The sequence below is a fragment of the Thermochaetoides thermophila genome (genome assembly GCF_000221225.1).
Source record: "Thermochaetoides thermophila DSM 1495 unplaced genomic scaffold scf7180000011821, whole genome shotgun sequence".
Classification (NCBI taxonomy): Eukaryota; Fungi; Ascomycota; class Sordariomycetes; order Sordariales; family Chaetomiaceae; genus Thermochaetoides; species Thermochaetoides thermophila.
This window is the reverse complement of record NW_006383037.1, coordinates 624,656-650,295: the sequence shown is the minus strand read 5'-3', so window position 1 is coordinate 650,295 and position 25,640 is coordinate 624,656. Positions and strand designations below refer to the sequence as shown.

Sequence of the window (25,640 nt, the reverse complement as noted above, 5' to 3'; positions counted from 1 at the left end):
CCACAGGGAAAGCTCCTTGCCATGTCCTCGGTTCCAAGATCAACCAACCGATGCCGCTTTGGCGTTGGATAACAAGCAAGGTAAAGCTCATAAGCTCACAGAGGTGCATACACCTCTAATTTAACAGAACACGGGAATTACCTGCTCGATTCCCCTACATTTTGTGGCTGGAGCAAGCCCATATTTGGCCCTCCTAACATGATGCAAAGCCAGACCCCTACCTCACCTCCCAGTATGATGAAATCCAGCCAACCATTTCCGACGCCGTTGCCACACTGGGCATATATAAAAGACATAATGGAAAACAAGTAAGAAGGAGGGGTCGAAAGCAAAGGAGAAACACGGCGGGGGAGAGAGTTTACGAGAACTAGCCATGAAGTTAGCTGGGCCTTCGATATAGGGATAAAAGCAGAATCACTCACCTTCCAGCGGTGGCCGCAAACAGTACACTCACAAAAGGTTGTCATCGGTTCATCAGCAGAGCGGGTCTGAGCCTGGCTGTAGGACACCTTCTTCTGCTTGCACTTCGAGCACTGGAGCGAGTCGCTAATAGACTTCTGCGCCATCGGCACTTGTGCCTTGAGCATGTTCTCACGCTCGAGTTGGGCATCGCGCAGACGTTGGGCCTCCGACGCGAGCTCCTTCTCTGTCATTTTCACGAACTGGTGCGGGGTAATCTCGCCCTTCATGACGCGGTCGCCCAGCTCGGCGTTGTCCTTACGCTTGAGACTGGTCATCAGACCACGTATCTTGCTCCGGTACTCAGGAGTGTCGCCCTTATACACCTCGAACGCGGCCGCCTCGACTTCCATGGCCTTCTGAAGGATCTCCTCAATCGACTCGGTGCGCCGGTATGCCAGGCCGTTGTACAGCACGCCAATGCAACCATCCCGAACCTTATTACCAGTACGCGAGATATCAACGTTGTCAACCTTGAAGTGACGCTTCTCGGGATCGCCCTGGTACGGGGTGTTGTAGGCGGATGAGGGAGGAGCGGGTGAGTCCTTGGGAGTCGGAGTGTTCGTCTGTTGCTGCTGCTGCTGCTCAAGCTTGCGCTTCTTCGCATCCTTGGCAGCATCGACGTTCTTGCGCCACTTGGAGACAATCTCGCCGGCAATGCGGGCAATGTTCTTATCTTGATGCGAACGCAACTTGCCGACGGCGACGCCCGCCTTAGTGGACTGTTAAGGGTCACAAGGTGGTAAGCATTCATTCCTCCTTATGGCGCGCAATTGACTGAAGCTGCGCGCACGAACTGGAGCACCTACGCGAAGCTGCTCCTCAGTCGGAGCCTTCTCCTTCTTCAACTCCTCAAGGATCTCGATGACGACTGAGGCCGGCTCAGAAGCGACGGCCTTGGTAAGCAGCCGGATGCGCCGGGTAAGTTCTTGGTCATCCATATTGAAAGGTTATGTCGCGCGACTCTGGACAAGCTATGTCCTGGCGATCAATCCGTCAGACAGGAAGTCGACAGCAATGTGCAAATGTGGTCGCTGGCCGTTTGCGGGTCGATCGGCTAACTGTCTCGAAAGTTAGCAGCTACAAGCCGCAAAGTTTCCGATCCGACCAAGAGGATAAGATGTCCGATGCTTAAATATGGGAGGTTGCTCACAACAGGCGCTGGAAGTCGGGAGCGGGTGAAAGGGAAGAAAAGATGGTTGTTGGGGGGAACGTCGACTTCTACAGAGACGAAGTTTAAGTAAACCAATGCGCCAAGTTGCAGCGCGCACCATCACAGGCGCAGCCTTTCCGCCCGCTCGAAGTAGCATTCTCCACTTTCAGAACAGGCCGTTTGGCAGCCTTGCCAAGAAGGCAGATAATAGCCGATGTTTATCCGAAAGAGTACGTACCAGGTCGTGGCCGGTGATAACAGAAGAGACAGCAAAAATGACTGGCTGTTGACGGTACACAGGAAAAGAACGGGCTGATTGAAAGAGTTCCAGTTTTTCTTGAAGTTTACTTTGGTTAACGTTTGATAAAGAAAGAAGTTCACTTAATGAATCACAAAGAGCAAAAGACATTCTAGCAGAAGAAGATGCCAACTCCTCTCACGCAGATCTATATCGCTAGACATGAGACATCCTTTGCTTACCTTGAACCATCAAGAAGAAGTGAGGGGAAAGAATTAAAGACCGATATAGTAAACCTGGCAAGGAGATAATTCGGATTCATTGAAGGCAATTCAGTTACTCTTTACATGTTAGCTGGGCTTAGTGGTCACGTCACAGAGAAGAGAGACTTTTGGGGGGTATGAATGTGAAACTCATTTCCGCTACTTTCCAATTCTGCGTCTTTTAAAACCAAAGGAGTTGGTTTTGCCTAGTTGGTTATCTTGAAAAGCCGAATATCCAATCCAATGATCCAACCAGATATCCGAAACCCAGTCCCATCAAGAGCCAAAGTCCCATATCCAGATACCACCACCTAGGCATTGTTCTCAGTTCCAGAGTTCTCGGAACTCGCATTCTCATTCCTAATTCCATTCTCATCTGAACTCGCATTTGAGTTCACATTCTCAACACCAATTATAGTCCCATCCCCACTTTCCTGATCCTTTGCTGCCGGCTTCTTCACCGATTTCCACTCGATGAAGCAAGCCATAAGGGCAGACAGAATCCCAAGAGGAATCGACATAGTGAAGACATCGGTGAGCGCTTTGTTGTAGATCTTGAGCACTGTCGGGAGCTTGTCTGGCGGAACCAAGTTCCGGAAGGCAGCGGCGCCACCGTCGATAAGTTCTTTGACATCAATGTCGATGAGGTGTTGTGAAGAAGCCTTGATGAGGCGGCTTTGGAAGATGGTGTTGCCGATCGAGAGGAACAGCGCACCGCCGAGGGATTGGGAAGAGATGACGGCGGCAGTGCCAATCGAAACGTCATCTCCCACAAGAACGGTCTGGACCGAGGTAAAACCTTGCTGGATTGACATGCCAAAGCCGGCACTGAGAACGATCTGGTAGCCCACCCACTGGAGCGTGGACGTCTCAGGGCGCAGCAAGGTGATCAAGGAGACGCCAACGGTACCAACGGCGCTCCCCACCACAGCCGGGGGAGTCGTGTAGCCGATCTTCGAGACGAAAATTCCGGCTAGGATTGAGAAGAGACCGTTTACCACGAAGTACGGGATCATGTAGACACCCGATCTCGTGGCAGTGACTCCCTTAATTGCTTGGAACCAGACTGGAAGGAAGAATGTCATGTTAATGAGGGCACCATATGTCATCAGCGCCATGCCGCAGGACGCTGAGACGGTGCGCTGGTTGAGAATTCTCGGCGGCATCAACGCTCGTTCCTGCTTGAACCACTGCACCAAGACGAACGCAAGCGCAGTGAAGAAGCAGCCTATGAGCAAGGCCACCACTGACTTGTTCGACCACGCCCTGCCCTGAGACGTGAACGAGAGGGCCAGGAAGAGCATGACCGAGGCACTCGTCAGCAAGATGTTGCCGGTGATATCCAGGCTGGCTATTCTTTTCTTGATGGACTGGCCGGAGTGCTTGGATGGCTTGGATCTGAAGAAGCACGCCAGAGCAATGGCTGTGACGGCCCCGATCGGCAGGTTGATGAAGAAGCACCAGCGCCATGTCTGCTATGTGGTCAGTCAATACTGTTGAAAAAGGATCATATGAAGTGATGCTTACGGCGAAGTCGGTAAAAAAGCCGCCCAAAAAGGGTCCGGCAGTTGCGCCGACACCAAACCTACGGCCGAGTTAGTATGGAAGACAACTTTAAGATGGGAGGGTGATTTACATCAAGCCGACTAGCGCCATGAAAATAGGCCGTGATTGCAAGGGAACGGCCTCTGCTACGACAACGAAGCTACCGGTTGTGATACCGGCGCTACCAAAGCCGGCGATGGCACGTCCCACGATCAAGGTGGTTGAGTTGAATGCGATGCCGCAAATCAGTGACCCCAGCATGAAGACACCAAGGGCCAGCAGATAGGCCTTTTTGACCTCAAAGAGGGTAAATATGCGGCCAAACATCGGCTGGAATGTGCAGGCCGTCAGGAGATAGGATGACCCATACCAGCCAATGTGAGGGGTCGAGTGAAACTCGTGTGTGATGTAAGGGATCGCCTTGGTGAGGAACGTCAGCTCATAGTACGAATGGATTAATAAAGAGCTGAACTTACTGTTGAGATGATAGTGCGATCTAGCGACATAAGGAAGATCGCCAACATCAAGGCGACAATGATGAAGATCAGAGGAAGGCCAGTGACGTAAGTTCTTTCCTCGGTGTTGGGCTTGTTGATGGTTCCCGTGGCGTTGATAGTTTTAGGAGGCAGCAGTGTCGTCAAGCTCGTGTTCCTGGGATTCCAAGGAAGATACGCGCGGAGTGGCTTCTTGGCCTTGTGCTGGTCGCGTATTTCCTGCTCCTGCAGCTCCTGGAGTGCTTTGAACTTTTCTTCCCATTTCTTGTAGTCGATCGGCGCTGGCTTGCCAGGATAAGGGCTCGGAGGCCGAACGAACTTCTTGGGAGTAGAGCCAATAGGCTTGCGAGGAATTGAAAACGAGATGTGCCTGTCGGGAGTCTGGACGGGTTGCGCACCACGGGGGACAGGGTGCGCAAGGATAGGAACCGTCGGAGGAGAGCTCCTCAGAGTGCGAGAGACAATCGAGGCCTGGACAGTCGTAGTCTGAGGAACAGGGCTCGCCCCCTCCGCGAGCTCGGGAGTCAGAGGGGCAATGGGGCTTGCCATAAGCACCTCATCAGAAGGAGGAGTAACTGGCGAGCCTTCCAGATTGTTGTTCGGGTTTGTCAAGAACATTAGCAGGCGGACTTGGGCCTCGATATTCAGAGACCCATTGCGGTAAGCTGCACCAGCTGACTCAGTATCCGAGGCTCCGGCAGACAACGGTCCCCCATCATCCAAGACGGGGAGATAGATGATGCTGCCGGCGTCAGTAGCTCCATCAGCGTTGCTATGAGCGTAAGGGTGCCAGCGGACCCAACGAACAGGAACGTGTTCCTCAGCCATGTTGAGTGCTGTTTGATGTTTGTGATATTTGTTTTGTTATGTTTTGATGTGTTGCTTTGTATGTAAAATGCAAAGTTGAATGCAAAGCAATGGTTTGACAGCCAGACCAGCTTAGTAGCAGTAGGCCTGTAGGGTTGTAGGCTTGTATGAAAATGTTTGTATTGCGTGATGTGGTCCAAATGGAGGATGAAGAGTGGTTTAAGTATGGACCATAAAGATGGCTGATTGGGAACAAGCATGAGCCTTACTATGCGTTTTCTCGTTTCCAAGACGACCATCACAATTGGAACAGATCTGTGAAGCGTTTGCTTTCGTCGCATAATCCGATAGGTCAAATTCATTTTTCAGATTGTGGTTACCCTACCAACATTAAAAGATATAGTGCGTTTGGTCATGTATTCGTTGCGATGCTGACCTCGCCCCTGAATCAAGGACCCTAAAATGAGATACGATTCCTGTTTAGGCGATTTTCGCTGCATGCTGCACATTTTTCGCAGTCCAACCCGCCTGCGTTCTTGCATCAAAAGGATCAGAAATAAGTTCAATGTGAAAATAAAGTTCAGACGAAGGACGAAATTAGGTTGCCTCGACAACACTCAGGGGTTTGTTTACTTTCTCCCTAACGACAGCGAAAACCACCCCAGATGCGTCCAGCAAGCACAATCAGCAAGCTTGTATTCGCCATATATAAGGGTCGAAAGTTTCCCTCCACTCACACCTTTCAAAAGTTACCAAAAGTTACCAAACACCTTGAATACTGATCGAGACCTGCTCGTCACGCCTCGCTTCAAACTACCAACTACCGACTATCATCAAACTCGCCATATCCGACTGACAAACTTATCATAACATACCTATCACAACTTACGCTCATACTCATACTCAACACTCACACCTGCTTCGCATTAATTCTTCAACCTCGTAAATATGGCTACCTTCAACGTCAACAACGTTAATGACGGCAACATCCAGACCGTCTCCATCAACCACCGGCGTGGCGCCCCTCGCAGGATGGTCAGCCCCGATAGGTACATCCACCGGGAGATCTCCGTCGTCGTCTTCATTGGCCTGGCACTCTTCACGGCCGGAATTCACTGCTTCATCGTCGGAGCATATACGGTACACAGGGTGAGCAGGATCATCGGTGCCCATATCCTGTTTGCCGCTGTCTTCTATGTGTTCGGCTGGCGTTGTTACATCCACCCTTACTACTGGTCGGAGCTTCGCCACATTCCGACTGTCCCTGGCTGTCCCATCTGGGGTCAGTTCTTCGACATCATCACCGAGGAATGTGGCGTCCCCCAGCGCCGCTGGCACCACCAGTACGGTCCGTACATTCGCTATTTCTTCCCCTTCGGCGCCGAGCGTCTTTCCATCGCCGGCGAAGAGGGGCTGCGTCATATGACACAGAGGAACCCTTACAACTACCCCAAGCCCGTCCGCGCTAAGAAGTGGATGGAGCGCATCCTCGGCGAGGGTGTCCTCCTCGCCGAAGGTGAGACCCATGCCTTGCAACGCAAGGCTCTTGCACCGGCCTTTTCCGGACCTGGCATCCGCGCTCTGACGCCGGTCTTTTGGGAGAAGGCGGTGCTGATGAGCAAGGTCTGGAAAGAGAGCTTCGAGCGGCAGAACAAGAAGGTTCTGTCCGTCGAGGTTCTCGATTGGCTGAACCGCTGCACTCTCGACATCATCGGAAAGGCCGGTTTTGGCTACGAGATTAACTCACTCACGGAGCGAAACAACAACGTCCGTCGGGCTTACCAGCTGGTGTTCAACTTCTCGCCCTCGGCGCGCATCCAGCACGGTGTTCAGGCCTTCTGGCCTGTCACCAAGCACCTACCCACACAGATGAACCGGGATGTTGAGGAGGCCCGCAGCATCATCATCGACAAGGCCATGGAGATCCTCAACGCTCGTCTGAACGAGGCTGAGAACAACCGCGGTGGCAAGGATATACTCACCCTCATCGCCCGTGAGAACAAGAACATAAAGGCCTCGGGTGAGGAAGGCCTCTCCTTCGACGAGATGCGCGACCAGGTCATGACCTTTCTGGGCGCTGGTCATGACACTACCGCCACGGCGGTCACCTGGGCCTTGCATCTCCTGGCTCAGCATCCTGAGGTCCAGGAGAAGCTCCGAGAGGAGATCAGAAAGCATTTCCTTTTCCTCTTCGAAGAAGCGACTCGAAACGACCCAAAGAACTGGTACCATGACCCCCACAAGCTACCGTATCTCGAAAAGGTCTGTCGCGAGTCTCTTCGCTTCATTCCGCCAATTCCGATGACTGTTCGCCAGACGGTCACGGATGACCAGATTGGCCCTTATTTTATCCCCAAGGGCACAGTCATCTACATGCTCGCCAACGTGACGAACAGGCTGAAGGACTTCTGGGGCCCAACAGCCGACGAGTTCAACCCAGACCGTTGGGATGAGCTCCCTGATACAGCACAGGGTCACGCCTACTTCACCTTCCTTGCTGGCCCTCGCAGCTGTATTGGCCGCAAGTTCGCAGAGACAGAGATGAAGATCCTTCTCTGCGCCCTCCTCTCGAAGTACGAGTTCTACCCGAACTTTGAGTGGGAGGATCCCGAAGAACACAAGATGTGGCGTTTGGTCCTACGTCCGTTGGAAGGTGTTCATCTTCATGCCAAGATCCTCGAGAACTAAAAATAATCTTGGGAAACACGCGCCAACACATACACACACACACACACACACACACACACACACACCAACACGTACACACACTCTCGAATACACACACATATACTCGCAAACCCACACATACGCACATACACACGCACACACGCACACACGCACACATACACACGAAAACATGGCCAAAGCCCCGAAAAGGCGTTGACAAGACAGGCTGTGGAAGTTGCGTCACACCTTCTCGGACTGGGATGGGGAAAGCGTCACAACTTTCATCATTGGATGGGAGTTGGGGATCGGAGAAGCAAAGGATGGTATGCCTTGGTGATACCTGGCTTCGTTGTTTTGGTACGAAATGGTCTCCTTGTCATATGAACACGGCTCAGGGGCCCTCATAAAGTTCGACTGAGTATCCTTCAACAGAAACTCAAAACGCTTTCATTTAGAGGCAAATAAACGTCGGTTTTCCAAACTTCCTTTGCCCAATGTGTCTTGACCTAGTGATCTTGTGGATCGTGAAGCTGTTTAGACCAAACCACCGTAGATTTATGTATTGTTGATCGTTGTATCCACTGCAGATGTAAAAAGGCGTCTATCGCAAAGCACCATGCTGCAGTAAACTCTCCGATGGTGTCATTGAAGTTGATCTTATCAACCATCACATACAGACCCTTCTACATTGCATGCTTGGCAGGTACGTGATAACATCATACAGCGCTGCGTCACTGGTACACATCCGAAAATCATGACACCTAATGAAAGCGAAGTAGGCGACTTCGGACTTCGGAAGCAACGACATCGAGTCCACGGGCTCGGGATTTGTATGGTTTCTTATTTCTCACGGGGCCTAAATTTGGTTATCGACCAGTGTTCCAAAAAGGGTATGTGGCTGGGAATGGACAAGGAGCTGTGGAATGAGGCTCCCTCTTAGCAGGACGAACGTAAGAGCAAAGTATCACTATGAAAATGTGTAAAAGACGCAAGTGTGATATTGATATATTCAGATACATAAGTAGGATTCCTCTACCTTGAACCATTCTATCCAAAGGTAGCTGGAACGATATTGGGCAACACCAGATAAACATACAGCATTCCATCTAAATGACTTTTATACCTTTCCATCCGAAGTCCTTCTACCCCAACTATGAGGTCAAAAATGAATAAGACAGAAGATACAACACCGGATTTCAAATCACCAGTGACGCCACCAACGAGAATATCCGTCCCATGTATGCACACGTCATGATCCCGAGGGTGAGGACGAGCCGCTGCCTGCATCATCTGCTGGAACTCTGGAGCCCTGAACAGCCCCTGCCTCCTGCTCCTCCATTGTGGAGCTCCAGAGGACAGGAGAAGTCGAGAAAGAAGGGGCATGCTCACCAAAATTTAAAGGGAAAAGGGATGGGTTCACAGGTGATGAGGCTAGTTGATGCCTAAAACACGATCGCGTAGTCGACTGACTTTTTGAGAATCGCCATCGAGACACCGACGACGATGATCACCCAGAACGTGAGTTTGTCGGTCCAACGCGAGGGTGGAAGGACCGGCGCGCATGGCTCGTCGTACTCTCCGCTGTCGTTGTCTTCGTCTTCATCTGTCCCTCATGGTTAACGAAGTTTTGTCACAGGATGTGTGTTTGCAATACTCAGGTTGGTTGGTCTTACGGCGAGGAGCGGATGTGTCGGAGGGCTGGGCCACCAGGACGAGGTCGGCCAACTCTGCGTCGGACTCGCTCTCCCACCACTCGTTCTCAGGGAGGGGAGGACCGCGGAGTTCTGCCAAGTCAAGCACGGCGTCTGGACAATGGGCGTTAGCAGACTGAGCTTGGATTGGGTTGTTAGCGTTCGGGTTCGGCCCTTTGATCAAGGAAGTCGGGAAAGGGATTAGGCTATGAGGAGAGGTTCCTTACTTTCGCGATGCATGGCTTTCGTTTGTGTGTGTTTACTTCGTTTTTTCAAAAAAAAAATGATGAAAAAATAGCCAGATAGTGCTCTTAAATTTCTATATTGTCGTTATCCCGGACAAACTTCAATATAGTCGACTTTAGAGACAAATGTCAGCCAGTCGGTGCATGTAAGGAGTCTCTATCATCCTTCCTTCCCATGATCATCCTTACGGACGATCCCCATCACTCCCAGAGTTCATGCGTGAATCTGTACATTGCCATGCAAAATACATCTCGTACAGCGTCACGATTGATGAAATAGTTGTCCAAAGATAGCGGCTTCCAATTCGGTGTTCACTCGTGAAGATGTGTAGTTGATGCCATCACAATATGTAATTCCCGGTGGACGGCACTTAGGTAGATTCAACTAATCATCCTCTTCTCCCAACAGTCAACTCTCAATTACCACTATCAAAACTTCGTACTATGGTATCATGACATGAAATCTCTTAAACGTCACCCCCGTTGCCATGTGAACAGCAGATGATCCAATGCTTGATGTTGCACGTGTTGTGTTTACACAACGCATAGACGTGATGTAGACGTGATATACAGATCGGGGATCAAAGGTCTCTTTTTGGTCCCTATTTTTATCCCTGCAAAGTTATTCAGAGAGCTGCATTATTTTCTGAGAGAAGGGAGCTTTGATGGGACAAAGTCCAATTTTCAGATGATAGGATCACTGTCGCCCCTGGCAACAGGGATATTTTTGGTTTCGACCTAGGGATCTCATCCCATTTCCCCGGAAGCAGCGCCGTGTCAGGGGAGCAAAAATACTGCATCTGAAGCAATGATCCAGCTTGCAAATGGGGCGACACTTCAAAAGCAGAGCATTAAGAAAAAAAATAAACGAATCGAGCTGTAGTTTTCACACTAATTGCCCACTGCTCCGTGATTCTAGTGTCTGGATCAAATCAATCCTGGCTGATTGTGAACTTTCTGCTAATCGAGAAGTCCCTGATAAATAGGGATAGGGATAATGCCTACAAACAACTCAAACACAAACTCAAACACTCAACATACGCTAAGCACTCAGCATTCGAGAACACTCACACACCCAAGATGCGTCCTATCCTTGTCTTTTTTCTTCCTGCGGTTATCATCTTTATCTTCACTGTCATTAACGCTCACGCGTTGATGGCCATCAAGTATGTCATCCTCCTTTTCTCTCCTCGCGAGCCGCTGCCATTCCCAACTTTACCGGCTCACCTCTCGAAATGACTTACCCCACTCCTAACTCAGTGTAGGAACGAAAAGGCCTGCGAGGCCCGCCGTGACAAGGACAGAGCGGCTGTCCTGCCCAATGAGCGCGGACGTATCCTCCTGCAACGTGCCTCAGACTGGCACAAGGCAGTTGAAAATGCGAAGGATGACGCCGTTGGCGCAGGCGACTTCCTTGAAGACAAAGCCCGCAAGGGAGAACGCAAGAAAACCAAAGCCGTCAAAAATGGGGCGAAAAAGGGCGAAAAGTTTATCGACAACGCCGAGAAGAAGGCCGGAGACGTCTCCAAACAGTGGCAGCGTAGTGCAGAGGGCGTCCGCATCAAGACCCGCTTCCGAAAGCTCAAGCGCGCCCAGCGTTTTGAGGCTGCGAAGTGCAAGCCTCTTCAGCGTGATGGAACGTGGCAGCATGGAGACAACTCCGAGTCTCTGTCCGTGGACCAGATGAGGTGCCTTGGCATTTTACCTCAGAATCCCACCCATGTCGACCACATCCAGGAATTCTACGCCCCCAAGGTCGTCGACATTCCCCGCAAGCTCGTGACGACACTCAACAAGCGCAACCCCCCTCCGAACAGCCAGAATGGCAACCAGGGCAACAATAATCCTGCCAACAACCCCGGAAACAACCCCGGGACTAACGCCAACAACGGGAACCCCAACGCGCCCCCTCCTTGGGTAGCCCCGTTCAACCCTGACTTCGACGATAACGATGGCGGCCCGGGTGACTTCGACAACAACGCCGGCCCTGGCAATGGAAACTTCAACCCGGGTGCCAACGATCCGGGCAACCAAAACGCGAACAACAACGGCAGGCCCGGTCCTTGGCCTGCAGGTCCCAACAATAATAACCCGAACGACGACGATGACAATCCGGCCCGGGTCCACGTGAATGCGGCGCCCATCTGTGCTACCTACGACCGGCTACTGGTCATGTTCCACGCGATGATGGTCTTCGGATTCCCCCACGGGCCCCTTGCCGTTCACATCCGGCTGTTTGCTTGGTGGCGTCGCTGGCGTCATCGCCGGAGACCGCTCTGAACTCGCACACACTCAATTCTTATCAACAGATATGTATATAAATAGATATAGATAGATGGATATGTAGATAGGTAGAAAGTTTCGGTTAGATAGCGGAGGATTGGGATTTTTGCATGCAAACAGGGAAACTCTGGGATAGATTACGGGGCTTGAAGGGGCTCTCAACATCTCGGGGTATCTCGACCAAGCAGGTATGGGGTTGGGCGGGTGGGTAACCGTGCTTTGCTGGGCTTTGTGGTCTTGTCTGCCAGCCTGTCTCAGGGGGGAAGGACGGCTCCATGGGGATACTCCAATGTTAGAGGCCCTTCAGGCGGCAAGCATGAGAGGTGGGCGGGTGGGTAACCCATACTTGCTTGGGTCTTTTCTTTTATATTTAACAGCAAAACAAAGCAAAACAAGGTCTGTGACTACAACGAGGGTCACTGAACCTCGGCTAAACAAAAAAAAAAAAAAGACTTTGCGACAAGCATTGGAGGGGAGGGCGGGTGGGTAACCCATGCTTGTTTGCTTTTTGTCAAGCAATATAGGGTAGGTGATCACAACGAGGGTCACCGACCATCAGAAAAAAAGATATTTCTTAAACTCGAGCCCCTTTGCCCAGTTCGTCTGTGTATGCATTTGTATAGGTATGTGTGTAAGCACGTGTGTCAGTATTTCAGATGAGTGAACGCATCCATGTTGACCTTCCTGACTCCTCTATCCTGTCCTATCGTATCTACCGTGAATATTTGTACATGATGAGGCGTAGTCAGACCTTTTAACCCATTAAAGTGGTGATTCCATACCAAACAAATAGTACAGACGTTGATACATGTAGCGACATGGAGCATATCCTGCAGCTAACGGTTCACTTCTTGCCAGCAAAGGCAAGGTGATATGTCTCAAGCTGCTCCTTCGTGATTTTGCTTGGGCTTTTGACAGTCAGATCCTCGCCCTTCATCGACTTGGGGAAGGCAATGACGTCGCGGACGGAGTCAGTGTAGGTGAGCACTGCGACGAGACGGTCGAAGCCCAGGGCAAAGCCTGCATGAGGAGGACAGCCGGCACGCAGTGCCTCAAGAAGGTGAGAGAACTGAGCGACACCCTGGTCAGTCATCTTCAGAATCTCCCTCATGATGTACTCCTGCATCTTGGCGACGTGGATACGGCGACTGCCGCCGCCCAGCTCGACGCCGTTGACCACCAGGTCGTAGTGATCTGCTCTGGCCTTTAGGGGGTCGGTGGCCAGCAGTTCGACATCCGCGTCGGTCAGGGGCGCGGTGAAAGGGTGATGGGTAGCCGAGAAGCCTGCCGAGCCGCCTTGGCCCGGATCGGTATCGTTGTCAGGGGTGAACATGGGGAAGTTGACGACCCAGAGGAACCGGAAGCTCAAGTCACGGGGAAGAAGGCCCTTCGACACAGCCTGCTGGTAGACCAGGGTACGGAATGTACCCAGGGCAGTTGAGCCGCCCTGGAAGGGCTTGTTCTCGCGGGCTTGGAAGACAAGAACGTCGCCATCTTCCAAGTCAGCAAACTCCTCCAGGCCAGGCTCGCCACTCTCTAAAGCCGCTACCCCCTCGAAACCAAGAGGGGATAGGCCGCGCAGGGGCTTCCTGGAGTCGATCACAAGGGCAACTGGAGCACCATCGGGGTTCTTCTCCAGGGCAGGAGGAAGGTTCTTCATGATCTCGTCAAACATGGCGGCCGAAGGACCTGACTCTGGAAGGTCTTCTTGTTGGGGGCGGAACCTGAAACCCTCGACAACAGGGTTCTCAAGATCGGTAATCATGGAGACAAAAGACTTGGGAAGAATATGGTCGAGCCGATGGATCTAGAGAGGTCAGCTTGCTCATCAACAGGCATTTTGGAGGAACATACCTCGAACGGAATCCGCGCGTCGGGCTTGTCGATACCGAACCTTGTCATAGCTTCCTCGTACGTGATACGAGGGAACGGGGGCTTTGTGTAGCATGGTTGGATGTCCAGCCCCTCCGCCTCTGCAGGTTCCTAAAAGAACGGTAAGGTAACTTGCCACCTTGGCGGTGTTGCTGGAGTCTGCCATACCTGAACCCTCTTCGGAGCGAGATACACCTCGTCCCCCTTCTTCACATGAGTGAAATTTGTCGTCAGGGACTGCGTCAGGTCGGAGACAATGGACTCAACAGTGCGTATAACATCTTCTCCAGTGGCAAAGGATATCTCCAGATCCAGCTAAGAAACAGTCAGCATCTCACTCCACCCGGGCTAAGCGCCTAAAACTGGGCTTCCGTACTTGTGTGAACTCTGGTTGCCTGTCGGCACGCAGATCCTCGTCCCGGAAGCAACGAGCAAACTGGTAGTAGCCCCGGATACCGCTAGCCATGAGCATCTGCTTGTACTGCTGGGGACTCTGGGGCAGGGCATATGCGAAGCCGGCGCGTCTTGTCGGCACCAGGAACTCTCGAGCGCCTTCAGGCGTCGACTTGAACAGGACGGGAGTCTCGACTTCGGTGAAGCCCAGACGGTCAAGCGACTGGCGCAATTGCAAAGCCATCTTGGGCCGAGCGAGAAGACGAGAACGCAGGGGGTCGGAGAAGCGAATTTGGAGATGGCGGGCAGTCGGGGGGAACTGGACATCCTTGGAGACAATAATGTCCTTAGGGAACACATTCAAGGGTTGAATAGACTCTAGATCGATATCGATCCGGGAGACACCGTCAGGAAAGCTCCCAGGAGCTGTCGACGACGACTCGGCCGGAGAAGGGGTGCCATATAACTTGGCTACTGTCCCGGTCACGGACACTGGGCTGTGAAGGGGGATAGAACGCAGAGCAGTATGAGCTGCATGAGCCGGGCTGTTCTGCTTCTTGAAAGTTGAGACAATCTGGATCTTTGGGCCTCCATCAATTTGGATGTCCGCAAAGGCCAGTGCTGACCCCTTCACTCTCTTACCCGAGAGGAAGCCATGGACGGTGACTTGTTGCCCCTCGACAAAGTCTGCCGCCTTGGAAGCTCTGGGGAACTGATCTGTGCCTTGGTGAGCATGGACTAACTTTGGGACAGAATATTTACGGAGCAGTGCCTACTGTATCTCGACCACTCTTCCCTCAGCTCACGGCCTATCCTCTGGCGTTGGACATCATTGTTCACAGTGTTAGAACTGCTTGATGTAGAAGCTGCACTGTGCGTAAGTCGGAGACATGAGCTGTTTAAACTTGCGATGCGCGAGATCTGTGGACAAAGTTTGCGTCTGCAGTAGGGCAATTCCCGCTGAGCGGGATTACCAAGACGCTGCAGGACAGCCCGCAACAGCGTCATCCCGTCTTATATCGGATGTCGAAGGGGTTATCGAGGAAATGAGTTTCATCAAGAAATAGGATACTGCACTCGCCAGCACATTCTGATGTTCTCTCTGTCGCTCCAGTCGAACTATTACCCCTGCTTGTGCCCCACTTTATTCTCGGCCAATGTTTGGCCCGAGATGAATTTTGTGGGTCCACCGTTTGTGGTCGCACCCACTGATAAAAACTGTTGCAGTCAAGATTTTGAACTTTTTCCTCCTTTTTCTCCATCCCTCTCATTCAAAGCAAAGTGAGTACCTACCATATACCCGCGCACGAACCGATGAGCATTGTGTCTAACAATTCAACAGGTGATGAAAGCCAGAGTGTCCATTATGATGGAGATTCCGCCTTTTGGAGCTTCCAAACTCTCCCCCCACGGGGCTTAAGTGGTTTGGTTGTGACAAAGGGTTGGGAGAATGAAATAAGCGTTCGGCACACCGACCTTGTTACTCCACGGACGCGAAGTGGCAACTCTGATTGACTTTCGAATGGAGGGTCCTGTAGCAGGCCAAGTGGTCGTCTGCAGCGTGATTATTCAGGCGTTGTGTCCCCTTTGTAGTTGGATTCCTACCCTCGATCCATCATTTTCACCACTTTTTTTTTTTGGACTCGAGGTTAGACAGGTCAGGCGCAATGGGTCCCTTATCGATATCGTATATGATTTTCCTACTTTACCACATACAGCGTTGCAATATAGCCTATAAATAGACGGCTTGATTCATTTAGATCTCAGCATCCTTCCCATGTCTCGGATACACTCGTCGCAACACACACGTGTGAGGTGTCAATTGAGCAGCGAGCAATGCTTCCCGTGATGCAGTTTCGTAGAATCGATTGGTCTGCGCCGCCATCGACTGTGTTTTTGATCTGCGCGATCTTACAGGTGCGCTGCGCAAATGTGATTACCCAGCAAGGCCTCCATTGCTGCACTGGATTGATGATTTGAGCCCAATTATCTGGATTCTCCTTGGCCTGTGTTCATTGAGACCTGCTCTGCCAAGACCGTTCATCCGCCCGTTGCAGGGCTGCCGTCCCCCGTCGTGCCGTTTCCTTTGATGGTCAGGGCTGTTTTAGCGCCAGTTGGGGACCCTTGTCCAGCAACGGGAAACTCCCAAGCACCCGACTTTCCCTGACTTCAGGGCTGCTGTCCGCTTGCCTTGTCACAGGAAACAGCGCGCGCACCGAGCACCCGCTGGCTTCAACATCTGCCCGCTGTTCCCCCCCCCCGCTGCCAGACAGAACACAGGCAGCCAAACACGCACACGGCACTTTCTGAATGACAAACGTGTGTGCTTATCTAGGTTAAGAGGTCAGACAAGTACACACAGTGTTGTTACGCCATCACTAGACAGCCTGCACAGCCCAGGCCCCTCGCGGAGCGACACACATCCGTGCCCTGCCCTGATCAGGCCGCCGCAGGTCGCAGCAGGAGACGCAGCTTGTCGGCTGTCCAGCATCCCTCCATCCTCACCACTCCCAGCCCGTCTCGAGCCCGTGATTCTGGCACCCAACCGCCCAACCCTACCACCTCCCAACTCCAAATCACGACTATAACTTTCGCGCGGCCGTCGTTCCGGCCCATTGTTTCCACAGCGCCGTAACCATGGCGAGCTCATTTGAAAAGTCGGTCAAGGGTGCGACCAAGATCAAGGTTTGTGCTCTCCTCCTGCCTGCGCAGCGCAGGCATTGCTCTCTGTTCCAGTATGCTTGCCGGCCAAGTAGCGCCGGAGACAAATGAGGGACAATTGTTGCTGACGCCTCGGTTCGTGCAGTTGGCGCCCCCGAAGACCAAGTACATCGAGCACATTCTCGTCGCAACACACTCCGGCGAGGCAGGCGTGGGAGAGGTGTTTCGTGCGCTGCAGTACCGGCTCCGCGATTCGGCATGGACGGTCGTCTTCAAGAGTTTGATTACGGTCCACTTGATGATCAGGGAGGGCTCGCCGGACGTGACCCTGGCCTACCTTGCAAAACACCGCAACCTGCTTGCCGTGAGCGTTTTCTCCGATGGTTAGTGACAATTGCCCTTGATATACTCGTCACTTATGGGCTGGTCGTGGCTGACTTTGCGATTCTCGTAAACAGCGCAAACTCAAGGCCGTAACATTCGCCACTATGCCAACTACCTCTCGGAACGCGCGCGAGCATTCCGCGAAACCAAGATCGACTGGGTGCGCATGAGGGAGCCGCGCCTGGAGAAGCTCCCTGTGGAGAAGGGCTTGCTGCGCGAGACAGAGATTGTCCAGAACCAAGTCACAGCCCTGCTCAAGTGCGATGTCATGGACAATGAGCCCGAAAACGAGATTACCATCACTGTCTTCCGATTGTTGGTCTTGGACCTTCTAGCTCTCTTCCAGGCTCTCAATCAGGGGCTGATCAATATCCTTGGTATGAAATGATACTCCCGAAGTCCGCTACTCCCATTTACTGATCTCGCCTTAGGACACTTCTTCGAGCTGTCCAAGCCGGATGCCGAAAGGGCATTGGAGATCTACCGCACCTTTGCGAAACAGACGGACTATGTTGTGCAGTATCTCAGCGTTGCCAGGCAATATGAGCACCACACCCGGGTCGAGGTGCCCAAGCTGAAGCATGCTCCCGTCAACTTGGGGCGCCAGCTTGAGGAGTATCTGAGAGACCCCGACTTCGAGATCCACAGGAGGCAGTACCTCGCCGAGCAGGAGGCGAAGAAGAAGGGGCTCTCGTCCAAGGCGAAGACTTCCTCTAGCACAAACACCAAATCGACTGCCACTCAGTCATCCGACTCCACCTCCAAACCTGAGGCTAGCAAGGGACCAGACGCCGACCTCATCGATTTTTTCGAGTCTATCGAACAGAACCAGACGACGATGGTCGTCCAAGCGCAGCCCGTGCAGACACAACCGCAACCGCAACCGCAACCGCAACCGCAGGTCCAGATGTCTATGGGCATGTCTCCTTGGGGGCCTACGCCATTCCAAACTCAACCAGTGGCTCAAGTGGCTCAGGTTCAGCCGAATGCTTTCATGGCTCAGCCCACAGGATTCCAGACCGGCATTGGCCTCCAACAGCAGGCTCAGACACCATTCTCTATGCCCCAGCAAACCCCTCAGCAGCTCAACCCGTCGTTTACAGGTGCTGGTTTCGGTGGTTTCACGGCCCAGGCTCAACCGCAGGCTGCCTTCCAGCCGACAACTTTGGCTCCTATCCCCCAGGACTCTATGGCCACCTTCCAGACTCAAACCACCGTCCCGACAACAACAGCACCCACCTTCCAGACTGGCCTGCAAGCACCGCAGAGCACGAACCCATTCCGTCAATCGATGCTTATGGCCCAGCAGACCGGATCGCCCTTCACCTCTACTCCTGCCTCAGTGAACCAGCAACGGCCGACGACCAGCCCATCCACCAACCCCTTCGCCCGCACTTCCCCCCAGACCTCAACTCAGCCCTTTACCACTCCCGTCTCGAGCTCACCCTTCCAGCAAACTACAACCACCACAGCTGCTCCCATGCAGCAGCCTCTTCCTACAGGCAGCACGAACCCCTTCGCGAAGAACTTCACGGGTTCCCAAGCCACCCAACAAGCTCAACAACAGCAGCATGTGCAGCAACGGCCTGTCACAGCAGGCGGCATCCTTTCTCAACCCACTGGCAGCACCAACCCCTTCCGACAGGGCGCCTTTGTCAACCATACTACTGGTCTGGGCTGGCAGCATAGCCAGCAGCCGATCGGTGGCGGACTGGATCAGCTTGAGACGATTCCTGTGTTCCCTAGACCGGCGGCTCAGACGCCCTGGCAGCAGTGAGCTTATAGTTTCCGGGGGGGTTGAGTCGGTTGCTGTGGGTAGGAAACAAACATCCTCTTGATTGTCAACCTTTTCTTTTTTTGAGGGGGGGAGGGGGGAACTGTGAAGATAGGTAATACAAAATTAAGGCATTCCAGTTAAAGGTGGATGGGATGGGAACTTTCCAATTCTGGTCAGTATCTTGTTACTTTGGCAGGTCTTTTTTTTTCCCCCACTTGAGCATCTAGCGCGGCGTTTCACATAGGGTTTGCTATGTCGGTTTATTGTCTCCATGGCATCTTCCGGGTTTCCGGGTCAAGATATTTTCCTTTAGTGGCGGTCATGTGAGTCTGGTCGGGACTCTAATGCTGTCTGGCTGTCTGTCTGAGGGCTCCGTCATGTGATTATTGTGATTGATATGTGAAGTGTATGGTATGGGTGTCGGGTGATGGTAAAGAGTGATACTACTGTATGGGAATTTACTGTTTTATGGCAGATCGTGAATTGAGTTGATTTCCACATATCGGTACAAGCTTGTGTTGGTCAAGCAACCTTTATGATCATTGGTACCGAGATCTGAGGATTGGTATCCTTATTACGTGGTCCCTATACCGACTCTCCCTTTTTACCCTCCAACGCCGTCCTATGCTCGAGGATATAACAATGCCCAGTAATTTCTATAGACCATTCGAGACAAACATCAACAATCGTATCCCAACAGAGCCTCAGTCAAGCTCCATCTTGTCCCCCACGGCCGCCATCCCAGCACTCATTCCCGCCACCTCTCCCGCAGACAACCCAATACCCGCCTCCTTCTCATCCTCAATAAACACCGCCAATCCCGCAAACGCCTCGAACATCGCCCTTGAAATGTAGTCTAAGAAACTGTACCCGCCCGTAATATGCTGCTGATCGATCCGGTACTTGTCCAACGAAGGATGATTCAGCTCCTCGCGAACACGATACCGGCTCGGAACGAATTCCATCCCGCCGAACGGATCGTATGGGCCCTCCGCCACGGGAGCCTTCTTCTTCTCCTTGAGGCCCCGGATCGATAACTTCCCTACATCGCCTGCGGTGGCAGCAGCAGCAACGGCTGCGTCCACGGCACGGTTCGCTGCCTGCCCACGCTTCTTGAGCTGGACTCTTTGCTGTGCTGTGCCGTCGGTTGCTTGCTGCGTGCCGGCTTGGGCCAGGGCGTCGAGCTCCGCTTCGCGACTTCTTGCACGGTCGCGACGTTCTTCTTCCGCTTCGCGGAGGGCATCCAGGCGGCGCTGGCGCGCTGCTTCACGCTCAGCTTGTAACCGCCGCCGATGCAGCTCGTCGGCCTCGCGACCGGCTTTCCTATTGCGCTCGATCTCGGCCCGATGCTCCGCCTCCCAGCGCATAAGCGTTGCCTCCGCCTCGCGCCTCTTCGCTTCACTCCCCCAGACTAAATCAAACGTCAGATCCTCCACCATCTGCAGGTAATCGTTATAGTCCCGTAACGTCTCGAAGTCGTCTTCCTGCTGGTTGAAGACGGCTGCGACTCGCCGCCGGATGTCGACCTCACGCTCCACGGAGAGATCGCTGAAGAAGGCGGAGCGGAAACCTTTGCGGCGGAGAGTTTTGTGGCAGCCTGCGTAGGGACATTGGTTGGGTCCGTCATTGAAGAGTCGGTTCACGCAGTTCACGCACATCGAGTGGTAGCATTCGGGGTTGATGAGGAATTCCATGTCTTTGTTGAGGTAGCGTATGGTTTTGCAGACGGGGCACATATCGTCGGAGGAAAGGGACGGCAGGCCGCCGCCGCTAGAGAAGCCTGGGGGCCGGGACATCGTGATGGTTGTGGTGGGATTGAGGATGGGGATGGTGGTTGGTTGTGGCTAGGTTCGGAGACAAGTACGCTGGATGGCGTTGTGTTTCCGAAGGCTATGGGAGATTTTTGTGAGTGAGCGACACGGGAGTCAGCGAAGTTTTGCCTTATGGTTGTACAGCTGCTTGTGGTGAAGAACAAACGATGTCAGAGTTCAAGGTCGATGCCAAGTGCAACCTTGAAGTCAAGACACTGAGCTAAGCCAAGACTACATCCCTGTCAAGCGGCTGGAAGTTTGTGGGGCGGTAGTGGCTTGTGCCTTGGGCTGCGGGGCAGAGGTGGAGGGGAACCTCAGCGAAACTGTCGAGCGCAGAGGGCTGCCCCACCGAGATTCCATCTGGTGAGCTTGCCTTCCATCGAGTTCCAGAGCAGAAGGACAGCGTTCCAGCTGGTCAGAAAACGCGAAGCTGAGACATTCACTGCGCAAAGAGGTCTGCGCCGAAAGCTTGAACGTAAGAAACATACACGCCCGCGCAAATGTCCGCCGCTGAGGAGTCATCACAGCAAACACTAGGCAAGAGACGCAGCTACAAGGAGGCATTCGGCATGGATCCTAAAGGTATGCGCTTTCGACCAAAATAGGGGGACAAACTGTATGAGTCGCCGTCTTGGACACGACTCTTCAGTCCTCCCCACCAAGAACCACAACGCTACATATGCCAAATCTACGGCAACAGCACAAATCTAGCGCTAACTCACCCTAGAGCCAACCCCCGAAGAAGAGGCCGCCGCGCGCGAAAAGGAGAGACAGGAGCAAGAAGCTCTCCCCTACAAATGGACACAGACCATCGGCGACCTGGACGTCAGCATCCCGGTGCCGGGCAACATCAAGGGCCGGGATGTCGTCGTCGAGCTGAAGCGGAACTACATTTCCGCGGGTATCAAGGGGCAGGAGCCGATTCTTAAGGTACATATCCCCCTTAAACCCCCCCCCCCCAAAAAAAAAAACCTTTTAGTCTGGGTTGATATGGCTAATGCATAGTAGGGCGACCTCCCCCACGCAATCCGCGTCGACGAGTCTACCTGGACCCTGACCTCCTCTGCCAAGGGCGATCAAAAATTCATCGAGATCCATCTCGACAAAGTCAACAAGATGGAGTGGTGGGCGCACGTGGTGACGGAAGCTCCAAAAATCGACGTGACTAAGATCGTGCCCGAGACAAGCAAGCTGTCTGACCTGGACGGCGAGACGCGGTCGATGGTGGAGAAGATGATGTACGACCAGCGGCAGAAGGAGTTGGGGCTGCCGACGAGCGACGAGCAGAAGAAGATGGAGATTTTGAAGAAGTTCCAGGAGCAGCACCCTGAGATGGACTTCAGCAAGGCTAAGATCAACTGAGTTGAGGTCCGGGCTGGGGGAACATGAATAATAAAAAAGGGGGGAGGGTTTCTTTTGTCATCCAGGGTTGTTTCCGGTTTGTTGTATAGATCTGCGGCGTCGGGAGGCATAAATCTGGCGCTGAGGCATCGTCGAATATCACAACATGACACACGTATACATGACGTTTCTTAATTGGTCCACAGTCTATTACACCTCCGTATTCTCTACCTGGTCTACAGAGAGTCTACAAGTGGTATCTACGATGAAGAAATGTAATGAGTGAAACGAATCCCCGAGGCCATGGATTTGCCAAGGGCCATGGGGTCAGAGAGCTCATCCCTTTGATCTCGGAACTGCTAGTAATGATAAGCGGATTGATTAGCCGCAGACCATCAATTGTCGGAGCGTTCCTGAAGGTATAAACCGTGCTGTCCATAGTAGACCAACTGTCATGCTTCCTGTCGGCAGGAAGTTAGTCAAACGAAAGAGAACGTAAGGTAATCCTGGAGATGTGATTCGGTCGGTCACAGGGAATCGAATCACACTAAACACTCAGACGCTAGTCTAGTTGATTCAAGTCGACTACGGCAGAAGCCGGCTGGGTATGGTAATTAATAAGGAAAAAATAAAAGAGAGAGAGAGAGAGAGAATAGAAAACAAGATACCAAGCAGCCTATCGCAGCTTGGCTAGCTGGGCAGCCTTAAACCTGCTGACGCGCTTCGGGCCGCCCAGCTCCTCATCAAGCGCGACCTGGCCGGTCTCGCTGTCAATAATACGCTCTTGCGACGTGAAACCACCCTGCTGCTTGATCAGCTTGTTGCGCAGCCGGTTGTACTCAACCGCTGCCTCCTTGTACAGAATCTCGTCGTCCAGCTCGTCCGGGGCGACTGCCTCCTCGGCCACAGGCCGCTCGACGATCGTGTGCGCCACGGTCTGCAGTTCCGGGGGGTTGGGGGGTGCGGGAGGCTTGGGGGCAGGCGGGAACAGGTGTGCGGGGAGCTGATACGGTCCGGGGGGAGGGTATGGGGAAACGGTTTGCCTTTGCGCGATGCCTTGGCCAATTCCTTCTTGAACCTGGACACGCGGGGCGCATTGTCGTCGATGATGCCCTCGGACGTCGACTCCGATGACTCAGGCAGCTCGGCCTCCGCCCCCTTCTCGACAATGTCGCCGACATGAACAGTCTTGCGTTGCTTGGGCTTGGGTGGCGGAGGGGCCGGGCCAGCCGAGGTATCGGGGGCGATGTCCAGCTTCGACGCGAAGCTGACGCTCTTCTTTTTCCTCTCCTTCGGCTTCTCCTCTTTGGGCTTCTCCTTTGCCTTAGGTTTCTCCTTCTTAGCCGGTGGGGCGTCTGACATCTCTGCATCGGACACCACCGAGATCCGAGCAAGACCCTCCATCGGCTTAGCAGGCTTCTTCGCTGGCTGAGCAGCCTTTTGAGGCGGCTGTGCCGACGCTTTCGGTGCCAACGGCTCGGGCTTCGTCTCATTCTTTTTCACCGAGAAATGAGACTGGAAGCCCAGGCGCCTCTCCAGCTCCTGCATGCGCCGGATGTACTCCGGGGTGATGGGACTCTTCTTCGAGCGTCCAAGCTCGTCCTCATCATCATCATCGTCATCATCATCCTCGTTTTCGTCCTCGTCATCCCAGTCAGTCGTATCGTTCTCCGTCGTGTAGTCACTCTCTTCCAGAGTCAACTCAGCCACAACAGGACCAATCTCCGACATGCTGTACTCGAGCATCTCCCGGCGAAGCTTGGCCTCTTCAGGAGACTCGTTCTCCGGGATGACTGCGTCAGACATGTCCATCTTCTCCTGCTCACGGGCCTGCTGCATGAGCTTCTCCAGCCGCTGAGCCGTTAGCGACTTAGGGGGCTCAGGCTGAGGCTCATGGCCGGGCTTGGTATCCGCAGCGAACGACACAGACTTCTTAGCGCTGGCAGGCTCGGAGGGCTGAGAAAGTTTCTGGGGAGAACTCGACGACGGCGTCGCATCGCTCTTATTGATTTCGTTGGCCTCGGCCCGCTTCGGTTGGCTGTCAGCCTTGGCCTCCGCCTTATTATTCGTCGTCTTCTGCGCCGATACGTCAGCTTTGGGCTTCGCCCTTTTCCTAGGTTGCGGCGGATGGGGAGGAGGTTCGGGGCCATAGACCTTTACTTCGTCAGCAGGCTTATTCTCCTCAGCCTTGTCCTCGACCCCCTTCTTCCCCCCCGCCTGAGTAGCACCAGCGCCAGCCTTAGCTTTAGCCTCATCCTGCGTCGTAGGCTGGCTCTTCTCCAGCTCCTCCTCATCCTGGGGCAGATCCTTCTCCTCAATCCCCATCTTCTTCAACGCCTCCACAATTCTCGGCTGCAAATCCCCTCCCCTCTGCAGCCTCGAGCTGACGACATTATCATTCTCGTCCAGCTCCTCAATAATATCAGTAATGGGCAACCCCGTCGCCTCATCAGTCCCCAAATCCGGCCTAGCGACCACGCTCGCCGCCGCCAGCCTGTTTTCCTCCTTCTCTAGCAACTTATTCAGCCCCTCAATATTCTTCTCCACATAATCCAGCCTGCGGCCCAGCACGCTCAGGATATGCTCAACCGGCTTGACATCGTGTCCCGGCTTGCCCAAGATCTCGTGCAGTTCCTTGCCCTGCAGGAGCTTCCCGTCAAAGTCGCGGCGGAGACGGCGGAGTGCTTCGATGCGCGACTGTTCACTCTCGCGCGGCAGCTGCTCGACTTCCTCCTTGAGCGCGGAGTACTCGAAGAACCACTGCTGCCAGTGCTCGAGCGAGGTGCGCAGCTGGTTGACCTTGGCCTCAAGGAGCTGGACGTGGCGGTCGAGGTCGGAGAGGTGGTCTTTTCCGCCGCTGGGCTGTTGTTGATTCTGGGCGGCCATGGTGATGCTTGCTGGGTGGGCTGGAAAGCAGCAGTGGGTTGTTGTTGATGGGGAAAGGGGAGAACAGATGGAGGGAAAATTTTTTGCGGCAGGAACCGAAAGAAACAAAAAGTCGCGTTTGCGTTTGCGTTCGTAGTGTGTTACGTAATGAAGAAAGACTGTGTGCGGCACAGTGGAGAGAGGGAAAATCCACCTAGGGATAAGTGGATCGCGCACTGTGGACCTTTGGATCGATGAGATAGAAGCCCAACAACAACAAAGATCCCTGTTCGAGACTGCTCTGTAAGCGAGGCGTCAAGATGACTTTGACAGATAGTTCAGGGACCGCCTCAAAGGCGAAGGGGCAATTCCAAATGGTTTAGTCGCCTCTCCCGGGCTTTTGTTGATCGAGACGGTCATGGGATCCTCAGACGCCTGGGTACTGAACCTTGAAGCATGAAGTTTCATAGAGACCGCATCTCGCTTGCTTACTGACAGGTGAGACCCGAAGAACCCAAGACCATGATAAGGCACCAATCCAATTTACCACAACTCATCCTTTCATTTGAACTACCAAGTAAACACTACCTATACATAAAAAGAGGCAAATGATACGCTTCTCGTTATATGCAAGATCGCCCTGATATATGAATCCGATTATCCAATTCCAAGTCCTTTGCTAAGTCCCTTT

At 53.2% G+C, this 25,640-nt stretch overlaps 10 protein-coding genes across 10 annotated transcripts; 4 read left to right on the top strand and 6 right to left on the bottom strand.

Annotated features, from left to right (window-relative positions):
• Positions 1-358: 358 nt before the first annotated feature.
• CTHT_0060860 (putative transcription elongation factor) lies at positions 359-1,400 on the bottom strand (the record flags this gene model as incomplete). Its single annotated transcript, XM_006696339.1, has 3 exons — positions 359-367; positions 423-1,181; positions 1,257-1,400. 3 exons carry the CDS (start codon positions 1,398-1,400, stop codon positions 359-361), a joined length of 912 nt encoding a protein of 303 aa, XP_006696402.1.
• A 1,024-nt stretch (positions 1,401-2,424) lies between these two features.
• Positions 2,425-4,980, bottom strand: CTHT_0060850 (uncharacterized protein; the record flags this gene model as incomplete). The annotated part of the gene is made up of 4 exons (XM_006696338.1): positions 2,425-3,585; positions 3,641-3,698; positions 3,750-4,078; positions 4,135-4,980. 4 exons carry the CDS (start codon positions 4,978-4,980, stop codon positions 2,425-2,427), a joined length of 2,394 nt encoding a protein of 797 aa, XP_006696401.1.
• Positions 4,981-5,907: 927 nt separating this feature from the next.
• On the top strand, positions 5,908-7,647 carry CTHT_0060840 (uncharacterized protein; the record flags this gene model as incomplete). Its single annotated transcript, XM_006696337.1, has 1 exon — positions 5,908-7,647. One exon carries the CDS (start codon positions 5,908-5,910, stop codon positions 7,645-7,647), a length of 1,740 nt encoding a protein of 579 aa, XP_006696400.1.
• Positions 7,648-9,068: 1,421 nt separating this feature from the next.
• CTHT_0060830 (uncharacterized protein) lies at positions 9,069-9,557 on the bottom strand (the record flags this gene model as incomplete). The annotated part of the gene is made up of 3 exons (XM_006696336.1): positions 9,069-9,229; positions 9,300-9,431; positions 9,545-9,557. The coding sequence occupies 3 exons, from the start codon at positions 9,555-9,557 to the stop codon at positions 9,069-9,071; spliced, it is 306 nt and encodes a 101-aa protein (XP_006696399.1).
• A 1,085-nt stretch (positions 9,558-10,642) lies between these two features.
• On the top strand, positions 10,643-11,842 carry CTHT_0060820 (uncharacterized protein; the record flags this gene model as incomplete). Its single annotated transcript, XM_006696335.1, has 2 exons — positions 10,643-10,728; positions 10,828-11,842. 2 exons carry the CDS (start codon positions 10,643-10,645, stop codon positions 11,840-11,842), a joined length of 1,101 nt encoding a protein of 366 aa, XP_006696398.1.
• An 847-nt stretch (positions 11,843-12,689) lies between these two features.
• On the bottom strand, positions 12,690-15,432 carry CTHT_0060810 (aspartyl-tRNA synthetase-like protein; the record flags this gene model as incomplete). Its single annotated transcript, XM_006696334.1, has 5 exons — positions 12,690-13,652; positions 13,700-13,828; positions 13,886-14,032; positions 14,094-14,827; positions 15,423-15,432. The coding sequence occupies 5 exons, from the start codon at positions 15,430-15,432 to the stop codon at positions 12,690-12,692; spliced, it is 1,983 nt and encodes a 660-aa protein (XP_006696397.1).
• Positions 15,433-16,747: 1,315 nt separating this feature from the next.
• On the top strand, positions 16,748-18,932 carry CTHT_0060800 (putative clathrin binding protein; the record flags this gene model as incomplete). The annotated part of the gene is made up of 4 exons (XM_006696333.1): positions 16,748-16,795; positions 16,917-17,154; positions 17,230-17,532; positions 17,587-18,932. The coding sequence occupies 4 exons, from the start codon at positions 16,748-16,750 to the stop codon at positions 18,930-18,932; spliced, it is 1,935 nt and encodes a 644-aa protein (XP_006696396.1).
• A 704-nt stretch (positions 18,933-19,636) lies between these two features.
• CTHT_0060790 (uncharacterized protein) lies at positions 19,637-20,728 on the bottom strand (the record flags this gene model as incomplete). Its single annotated transcript, XM_006696332.1, has 1 exon — positions 19,637-20,728. The coding sequence occupies one exon, from the start codon at positions 20,726-20,728 to the stop codon at positions 19,637-19,639; it is 1,092 nt and encodes a 363-aa protein (XP_006696395.1).
• A 515-nt stretch (positions 20,729-21,243) lies between these two features.
• CTHT_0060780 (putative nuclear movement protein) lies at positions 21,244-22,105 on the top strand (the record flags this gene model as incomplete). The annotated part of the gene is made up of 3 exons (XM_006696331.1): positions 21,244-21,325; positions 21,471-21,673; positions 21,752-22,105. 3 exons carry the CDS (start codon positions 21,244-21,246, stop codon positions 22,103-22,105), a joined length of 639 nt encoding a protein of 212 aa, XP_006696394.1.
• Positions 22,106-22,760: 655 nt separating this feature from the next.
• On the bottom strand, positions 22,761-24,970 carry CTHT_0060770 (uncharacterized protein; the record flags this gene model as incomplete). The annotated part of the gene is made up of 2 exons (XM_006696330.1): positions 22,761-23,087; positions 23,171-24,970. The coding sequence occupies 2 exons, from the start codon at positions 24,968-24,970 to the stop codon at positions 22,761-22,763; spliced, it is 2,127 nt and encodes a 708-aa protein (XP_006696393.1).
• Positions 24,971-25,640: the final 670 nt, after the last annotated feature.